The sequence below is a fragment of the Rhineura floridana genome, chromosome 3, assembly GCF_030035675.1.
Source record: "Rhineura floridana isolate rRhiFlo1 chromosome 3, rRhiFlo1.hap2, whole genome shotgun sequence".
NCBI lineage: Eukaryota > Metazoa > Chordata > Lepidosauria > Squamata > Rhineuridae > Rhineura > Rhineura floridana.
The window spans coordinates 60,141,700-60,162,352 of NC_084482.1; the positions used below are offsets into that span (position 1 = coordinate 60,141,700).

The following is a 20,653-nucleotide window of genomic DNA, read 5'->3' on the forward strand; positions in this document are numbered from 1 at the left end:
TCCTGATGAAGTAAAACCTACTGTAGCAAATTGGGCCTGAGGAATAAGGAAGTAAGGACTACTTCCAAAGTAAGACAGAAAAGGGGTGAAGAGGGGGATGAACAAGGTAGCATAGTGACTAAGTGTGAGGAGTAAAGTTCCTGGCTAAAATATCACCTCAGTGTTTCTGCATTCACTCTTTCCAGTATGAGAACAAATCTATCTTAACAGTCTGTTGTAAGGACACCCTAGAATTTGCCAGCTTAATACTGGTGTGGGCATACAAGTTTGATGCACACCAGTTGAAGCTGATAAGACTATCTGCCCTTCCCCCTCTCCAAATCCAACCTAGAACATGTTAGATGCTCTTGGAGACATCTGCCCATCCACCTCCCTCTTCACATATCCCTCTGCTGCTTGTAGTGCAGCAGGTAGCAAATGAAGAAAGCTTTTTGTGTAGTGGTGGTTCCCTGCCTTTGGAAAGTCCACTTTAGGAAGGCCTGCCTTCTGCCACCTTTTAGGTGAGACATCCCCCCAAATTTTAAAAACTAATTTTGATCCTTTAGTTTTATTTGGATTTCTTTTTCTACTTTGTACATTTAAAACATTTGAATAGTGCATCCAAACAGCTTAGAGAACTGGGGGCTCATTGTCCAATGGAAACTAAGCCACATCCAAGAGTACATTGGCGTTTCAGCACCAGGAAAAACCACACCTCTTTGCTCAGGCTTTTATGAGTATATGACGTTTACTGCTGTTTTGTCTGTTCTCATTGCTGGATATGTTTTAATTGCTCTTAATGGATTTTAAGATTTGGTTGCTGCTTAGAGGTCTATGATGAGTGGGATACAATACACATAAATAAAATAAATTGTATTTTCAAGTTTAATGCAGCAAAAATACTTCAGCCTGCAACTCTACACCCACTTACTGGGAATAAGCACCACTGTACAAAGTTGGCCTTGTTCTCTTTACATGACTATGCAGTTTGACTTCTTAAAAAAGGTGACCCAACTAGATGAGCAGATTAAGAGATTTAATGCAAGTACCTAAAAACTGAAGATGACAAGTGCAGTCTTTAGAGACATTCCCCTTTTCTTACCATGAACTATTATTTACTTAATTTATACCCTGCCCTTCCTCCCGCAGGAGCCCAGGGAGACAATTAAGGGACTGGCTGCCTACTCCAACACATATGCTTCCCCTAAAAAGGAGTCTTCTTGCTTCAGAAAGTTTTTTACCCATATGCAAAATCTGATGGGGTGGTGAGTAGGGCTGTAAGCTCAGCAAGAGCACGTTTTAAATGCAGAAGGGCCCAGGTTCAGTTTCCAGTATCTCTCAGTACAGCTAAGAACCTATTTGAAACACTGGAAAACTACCATCAACTACTTGTTGGGTATGAAGCCTTGAGTCTGCAGATGTTGTTGGACTACAAGTCCCATCATCCATACCCATTAGCAAGTTGGCTAATTAAACACAACATGAGATTTCTGGTGTCTTTTCAATGTATGATTATGGCTGGGAGTGAAAATTCTAGTTTGTGTCAGACCATTTGGTTTTGGTAGGCGAATAACAGGTATAAAGGGCTTTTTATTTAACAGTAAATGCAGAATACAGAAAATAGTATATAAAGCTACCTTTATTTAGACTTTTACAGAACAGGCCAATGAATACACTTACAGGAAGTTTAAAAACAGCAAGTCACCTTTTTACACCAACTATATTGCCATCAACTTGCTTTAGATGTTACAGAAATGCCAAGTTTTGGGATCAGCTTCCCCATTCAACAGGTATTCAACACAACATCTTAATCCCAAATTATTATATTATACTGCGTTTTTATTGGCATTTGAAGGTTTAGTCTGTGGCCAACAATAATCTAGTTTAGAAGTTACCTATAGCCTTCCTCCAATACACTGCAAAGCACAGAAATGAATGGAAATGCAGGTTTAAAAAAATATTCTAAGCATTACTCTAGAACTAGGAGAGAGGAAAGGCTTATGGCAATACTTACAGGACGTCTCTAAACAGATTTTAGATGGCCAAGTCATTAGAACTAGCCCGATGTACCTACTTTACTCCCATCTATGGACAGTTAGTCTCTCTTTCTCTCCAGCCTCTCTCTTTCTCTCTCTCTCTCCAGCCTGCCACCCATAGCAGCAGTGGACGCCGGACGGGGCCAGCTCCTTCTTAGCCCCGAGGACGCCTGGCCGCTTCACCCCTCCTGCTGTGGGCGCCACTGGGCGGCCGCGGCCGCGATGGGTCCCCCCAGCCAGAGGGAGGAGGGGTGAAGCCGCCGGCCGTCCTTTCCAGAGCAGGAGCTCCGGGGCTAACAAGGAGCCGGCCCGGCCTGCCCTCCACGGCTCCTGCTGAGGCTGCCCGGCCGCGTGGGCCCTGTCTCGGCAGCGGTTGCTAGGAGACGGGGCCCACGCGGCCGGGCAGCCTCAGCAGGAGTGGAGGCCGGCCAGGGCTGGCTCCTTCTTAGCCCCGGAGCCGGTTCCCCTGCTCAGGAAAGGACGGCCGGTGGCTTCACCCCTCCTGCTGTGGGCGCCGCTGGGTGGCAGTGGCCGCGATGGCCCCCCCAGCCAGAGGGAGGAGGGGTGAAGCCGCCGGCCGTCCTTTCCGGAGCAGGAGCTCTGGGGCTAAGAAGGAGCCGGCCCGGCCGGCCCTCCACGGCTCCTGCTGAGGCTGCTCGGCCGCGTGGGCCCTGTCTCGGCCACGGTTGCTAGGAGACGGGGCCCACGCGGCCGGGCAGCCTCAGCAGGAGTGGAGGCCGGCCAGGGCCAGCTCCTTCTTAGCCCGGGAGCCGGTTCCCCTGCTCAGGAAAGGACGGCCGGTGGCTTCACCCCTCCTGCTGTGGGCGCCACTGGGTGGCAGCGGCTGCGAGGCCCCCCCCCAGCCAGAGACTGCTGAGCCCCAGGGGAACTGGCTCCGGACCGGGGCTAAGAAGGACCCGGCCCAGCCTGGCCTCCACTGCCACCGCTCGCCTCCACCCATCACCCTCACCTGTACTTCTGTGGGTGGCGGAAGCGGGCAGGGACTGCTGCTGGAGGGGTCCCTGCAGGGGCGGCGGCTGCTCAGTCCTCGTCTCTAGTCCCTGCCTGCGGCTGCCTGACTGAGAAAGGGCGGGAAAGCGGCCAGCCACAGCCCAACGTATGCGTGTGTCAATCACGCATGCGTGGCTGAGGGGGCCAATGAAAAGCCGGAGATTCTCCAGTTTAAAGGAAGTATTGCCGGAGGCCGGAGACGGCCCCCTTTTGCTGGAGACTCCGGCAGAAAACCGGAGACCTGGCAACCCTACTACAGGATATGATATAGAGATCTCTGAGTGTAAGTCTCTACCTGCCCAACTTTTACAAAAGGGTATCATAGCTCTCTATATCTAAAGTGGCGATGATAGTCATATAAAAGCTGTTACTTATTTTGCTTATAGAATATTATATTATGTATATACAATTAGCTCATGAATTCTTCAAGGGGTTCTTTTTGCTGCTCATTCTATGGGACAGTTTTGTGCATACCCCAGATATCAAGGTACTAATTCATACAAAGCTGAATAGTAAGGAATTGTCTCTAGTTTTCCATGAGAATAGAGCAGCGGCGAAAGCAACCTGGTTCTTACTTTTGAGTGTCGTACTAAGCCTAGGCAAATAAAAGACAAAATCTAGGTGGACATTTTACACAAGCCCATTAACACTGAGTATCGGCTCTTGAGTTGTGGATGAGTGTATAGTGCGGATTGTGCTCTGTTGGACATTTGATAATTTTAGGAGAGATGGGGTCAAGTGTTGGCAGATGATGAGAGATGGAAGACACAGGGAAATAATTTTATGCTGGGATGGGGAAGGAATGTTTAGCTCTCTTTGCAACTATAATGCCCACACATTCAATCGGTATGTGAGAGGGGCTGTGGCAACTCATCTTGCCCTAACACAGTACATGCTAGCTTGCCTGCCCTCTGACATCCATGTGTATAGTGTGAACATCTGCAGAGAGGAAGTATTCATGTGTTCAACTGTATTCACAATGGCTTCTTCTCTGCAGATATTTCTGCTGTAAGTGTGGATGTTGCAGAGCAAGGCAAGATAAAATGTGCAACGTCAGGGTGGGCTGGTGGGCTCGGCCCCACATAGATGTTGATTGAACTTGTGAGTTTTTGTTAATTAATAGAACTTGTGAGATACCCATCTGAATAGGGTTACTCTGTTCATTCCAGCTTTTGCTGCTGTCAGTGTATGTAATTTCCGTACTTATACATAGTAAAAAATTTAAACATCTTTTGATTTCATTAATATTACCATGTTTGCTTGTTGTAATTCTCTCCCTTCTTTTAAACAGCTGATTCCAGAAGTGAATTCTGACAAGAAGCAGTTATGTTTTGAGTGGGGACCTGGGGAGATGCTGGTCTGTGAAACACTGTTTGGATCAACAGGTTGGCAACCTCTGTTACTAATGTGCATGTTTTTGATGAATTCATGAGAATAAATAGATCCACGCAAAGTGGTATAATGCCTTAGCCCAGGGATGTTTTTCCCTTGAGGAACATGTCCTTGAACTCTAATAATGCTTCTTGCTTTCCTTGATGGAGAATAGAAAGGAATGTGTGAGCATGTGTACAAAGATACAATTAACATGTTTTGCTTGGCTTACTTTTGCCCTAGCCCCACCTATCAGTGGTATGCGACCCACGAAAGGTTGTTCAGAGAAGAATGCTGCCCTTGGGCTGAAAATGTTCCTTTTTCTGCCTTAGCCCTTTCAGAGTGGTGATGAGGGATTTGCATGTGATGGACAGGAGTGTCCCAAGATAGAAAAGTTCGTTAGAATCAGTTATGGAAGAGAGATTAATTAGAATAAAGTGAGAGAGAGAAAAGAATGACATAGAAATAGAGATTTTCAGTTATTTATGGTTTCAGAAGGTATTATTAATTTTACAGGGATTATTGGTTAATCAGTATCTGATTATTACTTAATTTTTCAGTAATTTTTACAAGTATTTTGGCATTCAACTATTCTTGCCATTTCTTTGTGCTTCGAAGTTGAATTGCTAACTGGTCCTCTTGCATGTCTTCACAGCTAGCACATTGATGTACATTAAAATCCTTGTCATACTACTGAACTTTCAGTGTATTAGTGAATTTCAACCTCCAGCCTCAAAACACTTGGGTACATCTGTGTAATGCATTCACAGCTTTATTTGGTTCAAGAGCTGAGGAGCCTTTTTCAGTCCAAGGGCCACATTCTGTTATAGGCAAGCTCCGAGGGCCAGTGGTGAGCAGAGCCGGAGGTAAAACAAAGCAGAGGAGATGTGACCTGGGCAGAGAGAGGTGGCCTGGGAAGAGTCCCCAGGGCCAGATAGAAATGCCTGGAAGACCATATTTGCCTTCCGGGTCTGAGGTTCTCCATTCCTGGCCTATATGCTTTCAGGCAGGGGTGGCTAATCTGCGGCCCATGGGCCAGATCTAGGCTCCCAAGACCTTAATAATTTGGCAATTAAAATATATATATTTAAAATGTTTTTAGGAGGGAAAAAGACTGTTCCCATTGTAATCCTGTGGGGAGCCAGTCAACCGGTTTGCACCTTGGTACACCAGTGAGCTAAGGGCAATGAAACAGGCTAGACAACGGCTAGAGCGCAAGTGGCGAAAGACGTGCTGTGAAGCTGATCGGGCACCAGTAAAACATCATAACGGTGCCTACTGTGTGGCAGTGAGTGCGGTGAAGAAGGCCCACTTCTCTGCCTCCATCACATCCTCAAGTAGCCATCTGGTGAAGCTTTTCCGTATTGTCAGGGGTCTGTTGACATCAACTCCAGGAAATGGAGTTTTAGACCCTTCGGAGGCCCACTGTGAATTGTTTGCAAGGCACTTTGAGGGTAAAGTTGCTCGCCTCCGTAGCAGTCTTGATGCCCCCTCCACATCTACTGTAGTCCCCAGTGAGGTGTCCAGTGCAATGTCTGCTGCAACTTCTTGGGAACGGTTTCAGTTGATGCATACTGATGACGTAGACAAGGTGCTTGCGATGATGCAGCCAGCAGTGTGTCCTCTTGACCCTTGCCCTTCTTGGCTTATTAAAGCTTGCCAAGGGGGTTTGACCAAGTGGATCCAGGGAGTGGTCAATGCATCATTGCAGGAGGGAGTGGTTCCAGCTGCCCTGAAAGAGGCGGTGATCTGACCACTCCTGAAAAAGCCCACCCTGGACCCATTGGTTTGTGACAACTACTGACCGGTTGCAAATACCCCCTTTCTAGGGAAGGCGATTGAGAGGGTTGTGGCGCAGCAGCTGCAGGTACTCTTGAATGAAACATCTTGACCCATCCCAGTCTGGGTTCAGGCCTGGTTATGTGACTGAATCTGCCTTGGTTGCCCTGATGGATGAACTTTATTGGGAGAAGGACAGGGGGAGTGCGACCCTGTTTTCTTACTTGATGTCTCAGCGGCTTTTGATACCATTGACCATGGTATCCTTCTGGGCCGACTTGGTGAGATGGGTATTGGAGGCACTGTTTTACAGTAGTTCCGATCCTATCTCCAAGGTCGCTCTCAGAGAATAGCATTGGGTGACTGTCTTTCGGCCCCCTGGCAGTTGTGCTGTGGGGTGCCACAGGGTACCATCTTGTCCCCCATGCTGTTTAACATCTATATGAAGCTCTTGGGAGTTGCCTGCTTTGGATGGGGTCATACTCCCTCTGAAAGAGCAGGTCCATAGTCTGGAGGTGCTCCTGGACCCATCTTTGTCGCTAGAGGCCCAGGTGATCTTCGTGGCTAGGAGTGCCTTTTACCAGCTTCAGCAGGTAAGACAGCTGCAGCCGTTTCTGGACCAGGATAGCCTGACCACTGTTGTCCATGCACTGGTAACCTCCAGGTTGGATTACTGTAATGCGCTCTATGTGGGGCTGCTCTTGAGGTTGGTCCAGAAGTTGCAGCTGGTGCAAAATGTGGTGGCGAGACTGCTCACTGGGGCAGGGTATCGCCAACATGTCATCCCGCTGCTGAAAGAATTGCACTGGCTGCCCATTTGCTACTGGGCTAAGTTCAAGGTTCTAGTTTTGGTGTACAAGGCCCTATATAGCTTGGGACCAGGATACCTGAAAGACCGTCTTACCCCTTATAATACCCAGTTGATCACTGCGCTCTGCAGATGAGGGCCTCCTGCAGATACCATCTTATCAGGAGGTTCATTCTGCACAACATAGGAAACGGACCTTTAGTGTGGCTGCACCTACCTTGTAGAATTCCCTCCCCTTAAATATTAGGCAGACATCTCTGTTATCTTTTCGACGCCTTTTGAAGACTTTCCTCTTTCAACAAGCCTTTTAAGTTGAGGCCTATCCCAGTCTGCGTCTGTGTTGGAATTGCTTTTTAATATGTTTTTTTAAAACAATATGTTTTTTAACCCTTTTAAAAAGATGTTTTGAAAGTTGTTTTGCTTTGGTGTATTTTAGGGTCTGTTTTTATGACATTTTGATGTGTTTTTAGTGCTTCTGTTTGCTGCCCTGGGCTCCTGCTGGGAGGAAGGGCGGGATATAAATAAATAATAACCCTTCCAAAAACTGGGTGTCTGATTCAGCTTACCTTGCAATGGCACCACTTCTCCCTCTGGTTCAGCACCATTGCAAGAAGGTCTTAGAGCTCAGGAAATAGGAAGGAATTATTCTTCTGAAGCTAAGTAAGCTGGACCTGATCAGTACCTAGATTGGAAACCATGTGGGAATTCATGGATGTGAACTCTTTGATGGGTCACTGGGATAAATTGTAATAAATTAAACAGCAGCTTGTTCAGTTATTTGTAGCAGTGGTTTTCAGATTGTTCACAGGAAACCTGAGAGATATCAGAAAGCTCATCAATGAGATGATCAGCAATGGCAACATGAAGAGATATAGTGGTGTGTTAGGCATGTTCTAGCGCAGCCTTTCCCAACCTTTGGGTCCCCAGATCTTGCTGGACTACAGTTCCCATAATTCCTGACCATTGGCCATGCTGGCTGGGGCTGATGGGAGTTGTAGTCCAGCAACATCTGGGGACCCAAAGGTTGGGAAAGGCTGTTCTAGCGCATGCAGTCATATTGTATGAAACAATGACAAGACGCAGCAGTCCTGGCGTAACACTCCACATCAACTGTGAGGGCATCCTAAAAAAAACCCTTCACCAAGCCTTTAGAGTTTCCATAGAATGCATGTAAGATTTCTTCAGCAGATCAATAAAGGTGAAAAGAGATCCCATGATAAGTATTACAGCATTCACATGCTTGCTGGCCTGACACAAAATCTTCATGAAACAGAGAAGTTTCTCATGCACTGTCAATGTAGAACTGCAGTAGATTCCAGTCCTGCAAACATTTAACTGTATTTTTGTTTTGATTATATAGAAAACATTCAGGGGTACAAATCAGATTCTGTATGACTCTTTTTAGAATGTGCATCTGTAGTGTGGGTAATTATTTCCATTGTGAACTATTAGTGTTTGGTTGTATTAAAATTTCTGTGTGGTTTGTTTCAGAGTGTAAAGAGAAAAGGCCTGGTTGTCCCTATGTCTACGTTGTTCGCAAAGATCAAGATGTATACTCTCAGACTTTGAGGAAGCTTTTCAATGAATCACATGGGATCTTCGTCGGGCTTCAGAAAGATGAGAAAGAAAAAGTTGGGAAGGCAAGGACTGCCCAGTAAGTGATCTAAATGTCTTGATGTTGTAACGCTATCCATTCAGGGTCAGGGATCTATAGCAATTCATTATTTGGTTTGTAGCACAATCCTATGCATGTTTACTCCCATTTAAACTGAACCTTTATCTTTTTCTTTGGTACCTACTGTTATTGTTTATGAATGCACATTCATTTGCTGACCTACAGGAGGAATGAAACCCCCAGTATAATGCTTAGAGATACAGCTGTGGCAACGAAGAGCAAATTTAATTTAGCCTTCTTTTCACATGGTGTTTGGCTCAGGGGCTTGTAAGATTTTTTTTTTAACTCATTCTCATCAGACTCTTCTACTTTTGTCAGGTTGGTTCGAGTGAGCAAAAACTACCGCTCAGTCATAAGAGCCTGCATGGAAGATTCACATCAGATGGCTAGTAAGTTGTCCTACACTGTAATATGAAACCTGGTAGACTTGAGTCCATATTAATTCTTTTGTTTGGCAAGCCACAGATGTAAATTCATAGTGTATACTTGGTTTTTAAATTCTGTTGATTTTCTCTGTTGATTTTACCTGTATTTTAATAAATTTCATATTTATTTTATGTAAACTGAGTTTTTTGTCTATAAATTTCATTAAATTAAAGTTTTAAAAATCTGAATAGCTCATGAAATTGAACTGTTATCGACAGCCATTTCTCATAAAAAGTCAGCTTGTAAATTGCTTGGATTCTAGGATTTCTCCACAAATCATTCCACTGGGACTCAGATGATTGAGGTGACAGTGGCCTTGGCATAGGAGTAAGAACTTGAGCCTTTTGAATATAGCTAATAAAAGTGTTAATTAACTAAGTACAATGAAGAATGTACTAGTCGCTCTACAGTATGGTAGATCTGGGGTATAAATATCATTTTGGCTCAGAATTGGGAAAAAGGAAGAAACTCTGACTTGTGTATTTTTCCTTTTAGTTTCAACACGGGACCCAGTAATGCACATACAGCACAGTACTCAGGTAACCTAAATATTTTTGTTGTCACATTTGAGAATAACATGGACTCCTGCTGGGAGGAAGGGTGGGATATAAAATAAACAAACAAATAGACCTTTTGCTAGCATCTTTCACAGATTTTTCCAGCACTGATATTTTCTAATGACTTAGCTGTTTGGATTCTATTGTGGTATTAGCCAGATTATTGCTCCTATTTGCAATAAGCACAGTTGTCTACTTCAGTGATTCCCACTTTTTTCTCCATGAACTACTTGAAAATGGATTACATGAAAATTGTTGATGGTTTTAGCAGATCACTTAATTATTTTTCTGCCTGCTGGAGCAATTGTAATATGCTATGCTAGGTGCTGTATGTTTTTAGTTGCATTTTTATTGCTTCTTATATTGTGTTACACTTTGCATTCCATAGACTTCAAATTGTAATCTAATTACAATCAAAAATCAGTATGAATATTGAATGTGGGCATGTCACAGACTACCTGAACACAGCTCGTGGATCACTGTTTGGGAACCCCTGGACTACTTAGAAATAATTAAATGGGGCTTGTTGAATAAATGTGTGCTCTTTTATTCCTTAGGCATATCTAATTTTGTATCAATGAGACAAGACTACTGTTATGATCCAATAGCAAAAGTAACTTAATTCCATCCAAGCTCCTCTGCATCTGAAACTTCTAGTGATAGATGTCTCCTTCAACATATCCTCATGCAACTTGCATCCGATTCTGAACATTAATTACTGATGGCCTAACTAAATGTTGTGCACAAATGCGTATAGCAAAAATTCTTGGTTCCTCTTCCTAAGAAAAAGCAGCTTTGTGAGGGGTGGAGTGGATAAATAGTAGGAAATGGGGGATATTTGACTTTTCCCACAGCTGCCACTTCTTCACTCCAAATCCCATTCCCCAAGCTGCTTTCCCACCTGTGGGGTTCTATGTAGGGGTGTGTGTCTGTATGTCCAAAGAGAGACACCTTGGAGAGACCTAGGACAGAGAGAAGTGGCTTGGGGGGAATTTAGAGTGGAGATGGTTTAAGTATTCCTTCAAAGCCACCGTTCCAAATCCCATTCCTGGAGCTGATTTTCCCTAGGAAAAACAGCTGTTTGGCTTTTGTTATATGCTTTTGCTTCTAATGCTTATTTAGGTCCTGTGACGACAGCCCTGATGAAATTTTGCAGAAAGAACAAGCACTGTGATAGCTGGCTGTACAAACTATTCCAACAGGGCATAAACTGAGATCTAAGTTGTATTTCAAGTATTATGCTCTGTGATGCATAATTTGGCTAGTTGTACATAGAATGTTACTTATCGTAGTTTAATCTTAAAATGTAGAATTAATTCCAGCTCCCTTTTTTAAAATGGGAAAGTAGGCATATAGTCCCTGTAGAAGCAGATAAATGTTAATAGACTGTGATGAGATCTTCTGAAGTAATACTCTGACATTTATCCACCTTTTCTTTCATATGTTACCACAAATGTTGACTGTTCTTGGTAGCCAGCCAAATCATATTCTCACAACCTAATCCGCCTCTCTCCCGAGATGGATGGAGTCTTGTCTAAAATCATGCTAAGGTACTCAAAAGACCTACAAAGAGCAAGCACAATTCTGGAAGAATCACCAGTTCCAAGTTAATATTGTATCAAGTTTATGCTGGGAAAGGTCATTCACCATAGCAAGCCAATTTATGGATCCCTGACTTATCTTGTATTTGTCTTCAGATGTAAAACTTTTTGAATCCAAATTCTTCTAAAAGTAGACTCAAAATTCTTTAAACTCAGTAGCGTGTGTGTGTGAATGCACAGCAAAACTCATTTGACAAATTTTAGGCTATTGGATGGTTGATTTTTATTTATTTATTTACAGTAATTTATAGTCCCAGGGCTGGTTACATACAGCTCAATGCAAATAAACCATGTAACATCTTCTACCTCAAATGTCTGTGCAAACAGATGCATCTTGACCTGAGTTTGAAAGTGTACAGTGTGGAGGCCAGATGCACTTCAGAGGGGAGGACATTCCATAATCTGGGGGCCACTACAGAAAACTCCCTCTCAAACACCCTTGCCACACAAGCTTCACATAATGGCATGACTTGCCAGCAGGGCCTCCCCTGCAGATCTCAACACCCAGAGAGGTCCATATGGGAAGAGGTGCTCCTTCAGATATTTGGAGCCTAAGTTATTTAGGGCTTTGCATGTTACTATGCGTATTTTGAACTGGGCTTGGAAGCATATTGGCAACCTGTACAGGTCTTTAAGAACCGGTGTAATGTGTGCCCGGCCTGTAGTTCTCATCAGCATCATGGCTGCTGCATTCTGCACCAGTTGCAGCTTTCAAACTGTGTTCAAGGGGAGCCCCATGTAGAGTGCATTACAGTAGTCCAGTCTTGAGGTTACCAGAGTGTGGACAACTGCAGCTAAGCTATCTCTGTTCAAGGAGGGCTCTATTTAATATTATGTTATGATGACTCCAAGCTCAAAGTGTTAGAATGACTTTTGCCTTTAAATTTGGTGTCTGTCTTTCCCAGGTCTCCATTCTCTCTGCGATGGAGTTGATCTGGAATCTTTGTGAAATCATGTTCATTGAAGCGGCACCAGGTGAAAATGAAGTCAAAATGGCATACTTTTATGTTATGAGGCTTCTAATGCAGAAATGCATATGCAGATATCTTTTAAAAGAAAAAATACAAGGGAAGGTCCTCAGAGTGATTTCTTTCACTACCCCCTTACATGCTGGGTGGGATGCCTCAGAAAGGAGGAGAAGTGCTTGCCTTCAGACCAGGGGGTTGGCCTGTCAAGGATTCACAGTCTTCAGGCAGGGAGGTGGAGCCTAGGAAGGATAGATTGGATGGAGCCCTCCAGCCTTGTTAGAGCAAGTTGCTCATTTGGACCTTTCTATACTGCTGCAACCACTGAACCACCTTGCCTCGTGGGTATTCGCTGTGGATGGGTCAAAACAATACCATCCTGTGTCATGAGCCTACATGTTAGGGTGAAGGAACCAATTGGGAATTGTTTCCCATAGCATATATATCCAGCAAGTTAGTTACATGTGAGGTCATTACAGTAAACAGACCTGATAACCTTCCTCGTAGGAAATTCATTTTGTGTGAAGTTGTCCACAGAGCACCAGTGTGAAAAAAGAGCAGCTTCCTCCAAGAATAGTAGCCAAGGCAGAGCAAACATCATTTATTCTCATCTGGTGGCTTGCATGGTAGGTTAAAGGAGAAGAGTATGCAAGGCTCTGAGTTGATGTTTCTTTTTCAGGTGCTTGGGGAAGCACAGTTCCTTAACCCCAAATATGTGTGCACACACTCAGTCATAAGAACCAGAGAGCTAAGATTTCCCTTCCTACAAAGCAGGGAGGTTATAGAAATCAATATATATTTTTCTAGCTGGACCTCTCCTGTGTCACCTCCTTGACTGGGTTCGTCTTCATGTGTGTGAGGTGGACAACATGGTTTGTGAAGTTCTGAGGAGCAAAAGTCCGGCAAAACATGAACAATTCTGGAATGTGGTCAGTGATGAATTTTCTTATCCAGAAACATTTGTGCGTGTACTTTGTTTTTTTTTTCTTGGAAAGATGTCTGGTTGGATCCAGAATAAAGGACTGCTGTGAATGTCCACTAACTCTGAGATTTAGTTTAAACCAAACTGAATCGTCCGGAGGAAGGAAGACTCTGTTATGTTTTTGCCATCTATGAATGTGAATTAGAAGTTCTATACACCAAGAATTTTTGTAGTCTGATACGGCAAGACTTTTTCCCAGCAAAATAAGTGCAGTGGATTGAGTGCAAGACTGTAGTTTGTAGCTTTGTGGCTGCAATATATGTTGACCCAGAAAGTATAGTGAAGCCACAAGTATCACTGGTGGTGTCCTAACAATAGATATCATGATCAGTTGGGCATAATGGCAGTGTGCTCTTTTGTAATTAAAAAAAAAGCCTTTCAGCCACCATAGAGTTTTATATGCCTGCTTGGATGGAATAGTCCTCCTTGTTTAGAATGTTTTCTCTTTATAAGTTACTGTATATGCCACTGCTGCTATATGTATATAGGTTTGTATCTTCATTTATATACCAAAATGGCTTTTGTGTGTTAGTATTAATATTTAGGTGATTTCACAGGTTTGATTGCATAACTTTGCTGCAACTATCTTGATTTTGTTGTTGTTGCAGATAACCATCTTTGTGCTACAAGGCCGGATGGATGAGGCCAGACAACTACTGTCTAAGGAAGCCAATACTAATCCCACTTCTGTGAGCATGTGCAAAATTTTGGATGAGTTGATGAAGAAGATGCCTGTTCTCTGTGTATGTAGGCTCTGGTTTTCTCATACAGTTTGTTTGTTGTCTTATTTATCACTCTTCCTCAGAAGAGCCCAGGGCAATGTACATAAGACTAAAAACACACATGCATTTAAAAATTGTAAAAACAAAATCACACAATCCTGATTAGGGTTTCAACTCTAGTTTATGAAGCTGTGAAGGCCTGGGTAAAGTTCTACATGGCCGGTGCTCATATGGGTTTTTCTGAACATATGGAGCTGCTTTATTCCGAGACAGACCATTGGTTTATATAGCTCAGTACTACTGAGGAACTCTGGCAGGAACTCTCCAAGGTCTTCAATAGAGGTTTTCCAAGCCATGTTCCCTGAGATCTTTTCAAAAGGGAAATGCAACTGATTGAAACTGGGGCTTTCTGCATCATGTGCTGTTTCACTGCACTATGGTGCAATAATGAGGACTAGATCAATCTTTTTCATATTGGTTTCGTTGTTGTAGGAAATTAGTTTATTTTGTTTCTGTTATAAATACCTTTGGTAAACCTTCAAGGAGAGAGTCGATTCTAGGCTTGAGCTATGATCTTTATTTTTCCACAATAGATGCAATAGTGAGGAAAATATGTATGTGAAAGGAAGTTCCATTAACGTTAATAAAATTTATTCTTTGTAAGTGTAGGCAGAGGTGTCAGCTAAAGTTGTCCTGTTGTAGTGCTCTGTTCCAAGAGAGAAGATTGCTGATACAGTTTCTGTTTTGGAGTTCCAGCTTGTTTTATCCAGTGAAAAGGGACATTTTTTCTATTTTCATGGACAGTTGTGTAAAAGTACAATTTTAGAGAGATCTTTTAATAGGAAACAAAATTGCATGTTTATATATTTCTTTCCAGCCTAGCAACACCCAGACTTTGACAGAGATGGAGCTGAAATGGCAGCATTGGCATGAGGAATGTCAACGGTTCCTAAAAGATGGGACATTTGCTTCTAATCCCCACATGGAAACCCTTTGCAAGGTATGTAAGATCAAAAAATGAAGGGTTGTGGGTGAATCAGTGATGGGTTTAAAGTTTGGGTACAGGTTTTATATGAGTTTATTGTCATGAAGCATTCAAAGGAAGATGTTTAAAGCTGAACCTTTTAGATCTGTTTTCTTTTTTGTCATATATATAATCTTGGGCATGTCATCAATACATCAATAACTTGATTTTGCCCATTTATAAGATTAATAAACCCAACAAAAAGACTAGGACCAAGTGTTTTTGATGGATTGAATTGGAGTTGGGTGGAGTGAAGGGCTCTGAGACCTGAGCTATAAAATCATAGAAATGTTCTTCTTAAAGCTGAACATTCACGGAAACGTGTAACAGTTGTGGCTGTTCATTAAAGTGAGGATCTCTACTGAAAGGTTGTGCTGCTAATGTAGCTGTAGCAGCCTCTGCTGCCCCTCCCACAGCAGGTTGCTCATCTAATTCCCAGAAATGAGAACCACTCACCAGCAGCATCTCCATCTTCTCAGGATTCAGATTCAGCATATTGGCCCCTAGCCAGCTAGCTTATCACTACTTCCAGGCACCAGTCCTTTACCTTCACAGCCTTTCCTGATTCAAATAGAGTGGAGAAAGCAAGACTGATGGTACCATGCTTGAGATTCCTGGAAGACAGCTTCCATCAGTTTCCTATAGATGTTGAATATTACAGGAGACAGAATAGATCCCTGTGGAATCCCACACCCTACAAGACAGAGCCAGTGTGCTGTAGTGGTTAGAGTGTTGGACTATGACCTGGGAGACCAGTGTTCAGATCCCCACTCAGCCATGAAGCTTGCTGGGTGACTGTGGGCCAGTCACATTCTCTCCGCCTAACCTACCTTACAGGGTTGTTGTGAGAATAAAATGGAGAACCAGTTCCTTGGAGAAAAGGTGGATAGAAATGTAATAATAAATAAATAAAATGCTATGGGGTCAAGCAAAAGTCCCCTAGTGCTATTTCTGGTAGCAGTCCTGGAGATAGGAGTGGAACTACTGTAGTGCAGTGTCTCTAGCTCCCAACCCTTTGAGTAGTACCACTGTATTTTTCAAGGCGGGCATAACTCTGTCACATACTGAGGCATTAACCACTCCCTGATCCCACCCAATCAATCCCCTCCTCCTAGATTTCACCAGCTGTGATGGGCAAGGGTCTGAAGGCCATATAGTTGGCCTCACCACTACAAATGTTCTGTCCGTGTCCTCAGGCTGCAATAACTGAACCTGATCCCACAGGCTGAAACTAGACAGTGCTCCAGGGACCTCCAATGAACCTACGCTAATTGGACATCAAGTTCAGTACAGATCAGATCTTCTGGAGCTAGCACTAATGAAGTATTAAAGTCACCCAAGCAAATAGAACTTCCTGGAGATCAAAATACCCAATCAGTGTTTTATAGGGTCTGTGAAAGGAGCATTTAAGGTGTTTATTTCTTCTTTGTCAAGATTCTATTGGGTGATGAGAGCACCATTTTAGAGAAGAAAGACCTCATGACTACTTGGTACCATTTTTTGGTAACCCGGCTGTTGTACTGTCATCCTACCGTGAAGCATGTGGAACTCCATCTCTATGCACAAGTGAGTTGGGAAATACCACTTTTAGAGTAGAACTATCCACAGCCTTTCTGCCACCCAAGCCAAAAAGCAGCCAATAATGATGCCCCCTTGCTCCATCCCTTACCCTCTAGCTCCCCATGACAGTGGGTGAAAGAAGTGATGCTTCTGTACCAGAGGGACTGTGTGTGAGCAATGCACAAGTGCGTCTGGTGTGTCCAAAACAGACCCTCCTGCCACCAGTACTCATGAGGGGTTTTAAGAAGCAAAGTTTGAAAATCTTCCAAAGTTTGTCACACATTGGGCCAAACTCTACCTTACCGAAGCAGGGCCTTCATCCCATTTCCTAATTGTGCTAGTCCTGACTTGGGAAGGCTAATGCTACTGACTATAAATGGGCAACTTACTCGAGGAAGCTGCTGGATTGTATCCAAGCAACTAGCTTCATTTCTATAGGTCCAACAGTGGTAGCAGAATTCTTTACTAGATGTTGTGACTACTCTTACTGAGAGAGTGAAGGCTATTCTGTTTCACATGTTTCAGTCCATGTTTTGTTCAGTCTTCTTGTGTATCCTTTCTGCCATGTGTCTTTCAAGAGCATAGCTACAGCTGGTGTAGCCACACAGATCTTCCGTTTTGTGTATCTCCTATCTCTTTGTGTATTTTTGCAGTCCAGCCTGGACCTGTTCCTGGGAGGAGAAAGCAGCCCTGAGCCTTTAGATAGCATCTTGCTAGCAGCCTTTGAATTTGATATCCATCAAGTGATTAAAGAATGCAGGTGATTGTCATTTTTGTTTTAGATCATTTGACCAGAATTCTGTCAGCTTCAAGTCTAGAATCATGAGTACTTTAAGGGACAAATAAATTCTTGCAAATACAGTAGTGGGAAAATAAGGGCAGACAGGAAGGAAGGCCTTTTAAAGCTAAAAGCTTAGTGGCAAGAACATGCACGGAAAAATGTAGTTCCATTAAAAGTAATAATGGTTGTTAAATTGGGTGGGGAAAGCTTGTCATTTTTCAGAGTAAAAAGTAACGTGTGTGTTAAAATAAAATTTTATATTCCCTCCTTATGTCTGCAGCATTGCCCTGAGCAACTGGTGGTTTGTAGCCCATCTGACAGACCTACTGGATCACTGCAATCTCCTCCAATCTCACAACCTTTAGTGAGTTGTCTGTCCTTTGTTTTGTTGTTGTTTTATTATCAGTGGCCAAACATTCCTGTGAGTGATGGTGCTTGAGAAGGTCCCTGATAATCTTGTGGTGGCTGACAGTTGGAAGGCAAACATGCTGGCAGAGAAGCCAATAGGGGAAGTATAGTGTTACTGACATGTAAAACTGAATTGATTCTTAAATGCCTTTGCTTAGTTTTAAAGGCTGTGTAGTTTTAAATTCTTTTTTAAAAATAATGCTTAGCATTTTTGTAGCATTTTTAAAAGTGTTGAAGTGCTTCAACTACATTATCTCAATAATACCAGAGCAGTCCTGTAAGATAGGCCAGTTTTATTTTCACTTTACAGATGTAGGACTGAAGCTGAGAGATCAGTAGCTTGCCTAAGATTATCTGATGTACTGAGGTGAGATTTGAACTGAAGACTTCCAGCATATCACTCTTGGCCATTATACTAGCTTTTGATGACAAAATAAACTAAAATTCTGCTGATAGCTATCACATAAACTATGTGATAGCTGTCAGCACTCCTGTGGTATGTGTGAGGGAATATTGCTAAATAAATCCATGTGCCTTTGTTATGCTCTCAATGGGATTGTTAAACTATAAACTTTCACTGTAGTTTTGTTTGAATAAAGCACTCACTTTCTGCCCAAAATAATTGTCTGGTATTCCTGCATACTGTCCAACAGCTACTATGATCTTTTCACGAGAGATTGTTTTTCTTGGAGTGTCTAACAGTTCATGTTGTTAGTAAAGAATGGCAGGGTTTTGAATGTGGAGCATTCTACTGTATAAGCATTCCAAGTCATATGGGAAGGTTACAAAAGTCACAAGTGCAGACTTGTCTTGAGTCACTTTTTGTTTTCCCTTCCTGTAAGCAATGTAAGCTACAAGGGGGAAAGTAGGGAAGAAGCCATAGCAAAAGCCTTCCTGCCAGAGGTTAACTCCATCTACAGAGTAAAGTGTGTGCTATTCTTCTTCCATTGGAAGCAGTTACCATAGCACAGGGGTAAATGGCTGTAGTAGTCTAGGGTCACAGGGGGTATCAGACCCCTTACTTTTTTTGGGAGCAGGGGCCAAGTAGGGTCCCTATGTCTACAGTGTCCTTTCCTGCTGATTGGAGCCGGTCAGAGTGAAACCAAGCAGGGCAGCTACTGAAAAGAGTCTTCTCAGTGACCAAAATACCTCTTTTGAGCTTACTGGCTCCTAAGGACATCTGTTGTGGAAGAAGGTGTGGGTGGGAAGGACTAAAGAGTGTGGAGATGATGATGGCAAGCAATGGGAAGTGGAAAAGGAGTAAGGGAGGGGAGATCTTGGGCTGAAAGGGAGGTTCTCTTATTCTCTGTGCTGCACAGCTTCCAGTTCGTGTGTGTGTGTGTGTGTTTTAATAAGGATCTTATTCTCAACCCAGCAGCAAAAACGGGGGGTGGAAGATGTATGGTTTTGTTCCAGTCCAAAGCCAAGAGTAGTAGGGAGGAGAAGGGAAAGAGAGAGAGAATACATTGGGGGGGGAGTGTGTGTATGTGATGGTGATTTAGCTTTTAATGATGTTGTATAGGTATGTGTTGTTCATGGTAAGGGGAAACACAAATGAATATGCCTAACTCTGTGGGTGGGTGTGGTGCAGCCAACACCAGAGGTTAGGATCAGGAGTTTCCATGCTTAAGTTTCCTCCTAACACTCATAAGCTCTGCCCAAATGTAGTTACTCTGAGTCTTAGTATGGCAACCAAGAAGGAAAACTCAGCAGAGGAAGTTTTTTTACCTTACAGCATCTTAGTACATTTGCATAGAAAATAGTAGACCGAGCTGAAAGGCAACACACGGAGATCTGCATTGATTGTTGCAATGCATCAGTAAGGAAATGTATTCCATACAAAGTAAGACACTGAAAGTTCATTTTATTGTATAATCTTAGAAGGTTGTATAATCTTAGAAGGGGGCTGTCATAGAGTACCCTGAACTTCTACATTTGCCGCTACACTACTGGTAAAGGACATGCTTTGCATTGAGAAGGTCCCAGGTCCAATCCTTAGTGTCTCCTGTTAAAACGATCTCTGCTAGCAGCTGTTATGAGAATAATCCTTTGCCTGAGACCTTGGAGAGTTGCTGCTAGTCAGAGTACGTAGTTCTGGCCTAGATGAACCAATGCAGTGACTTAGTATAAGCAGCTTCATGTGTTCATATTTATAATACTTGTATCCCACTTTATAGGATTCCAGGAGAGGGTCCTGCTGGACTTTCCCTTCCTCCCCTTGCCACCAGGGCAATCTACTATCAAGTGTCCTGTGGAAAGGATCCTGATGATTTTTAATGAGTTAATATTTTGTGTTTATAAAATACGTAATTCTGTGTTACTTGTAAGGTTCTGGGGAAAGCTTGGATCCTGAAATGCGGGATATAAATAATTGTAATTAATTTATTAATAATAATACATAACATGGTGTCCATATTGAACCAGGATTGTTTAGGCAATTTTTCCCTTGGTCGTCTCCAATATTAGACTTTGGCTACTGCCTACTAAGCAGAAGCTTCCACTGAGGACCTTGGTGGCAAGGGAGTGGGACCAAGCAGCTGGAATATGCTCAGCCTGTGATGGAGGTAGCTCCATTCCTGGGAGTGGGCTCCAAAGGCAGGGATGGGAAGCCTGTGTCTCTCCAGTTGTTGTTGAACTACAGCTACCACCATCCCTGACTGTTGGCCATGCTGCCTGGAGATGATGGGAGCTGGACTCCAGCAGTATCTGGAGGACCACACGTTCCTATCCTACTTAACTGAGAGACGGCTGAGGAGCTGAAACTTGCTCAGGCTGTGAAGGAGACAAGGGTTGCTTGGTCTCTGTACTCCAAGCCTCTATTGCTCCTTCTCCCGTAGATGTGTGACTTGTGTCACTTAGCTAAGGAAGAAGAAAACGTCAGAAGCCTTCTCTATAAACCCAGCCTTGCACTTAAGCTTTCAGTCTGAGTGATTTTAGAGTTCTCCAGGAGAGAGAAGATAATTCCCCT

General features: G+C 43.3%; 1 protein-coding gene across 3 annotated transcripts in view; it reads left to right on the forward strand.

The window, feature by feature from the left end:
• The window catches only part of NUP85 (nucleoporin 85), a 32,139-nt gene that overhangs the window by 3,778 nt on the left and 7,708 nt on the right, over window positions 1–20,653 (forward strand). For all 3 annotated transcript variants that reach the window (XM_061616137.1, XM_061616136.1, XM_061616135.1), the window contains exons 2-12: window positions 4,318–4,411; window positions 8,476–8,638; window positions 8,978–9,048; window positions 9,581–9,624; window positions 12,149–12,218; window positions 13,016–13,137; window positions 13,799–13,933; window positions 14,790–14,912; window positions 16,371–16,502; window positions 17,150–17,256; window positions 17,558–17,641. In XM_061616137.1, the coding sequence (XP_061472121.1) occupies window positions 4,378–4,411; window positions 8,476–8,638; window positions 8,978–9,048; window positions 9,581–9,624; window positions 12,149–12,218; window positions 13,016–13,137; window positions 13,799–13,933; window positions 14,790–14,912; window positions 16,371–16,502; window positions 17,150–17,256; window positions 17,558–17,641 (1,085 nt within the window). In that variant the 5' untranslated portion in view covers window positions 4,318–4,377. The remainder of the gene's footprint in view (window positions 1–4,317; window positions 4,412–8,475; window positions 8,639–8,977; window positions 9,049–9,580; window positions 9,625–12,148; window positions 12,219–13,015; window positions 13,138–13,798; window positions 13,934–14,789; window positions 14,913–16,370; window positions 16,503–17,149; window positions 17,257–17,557; window positions 17,642–20,653) is intronic.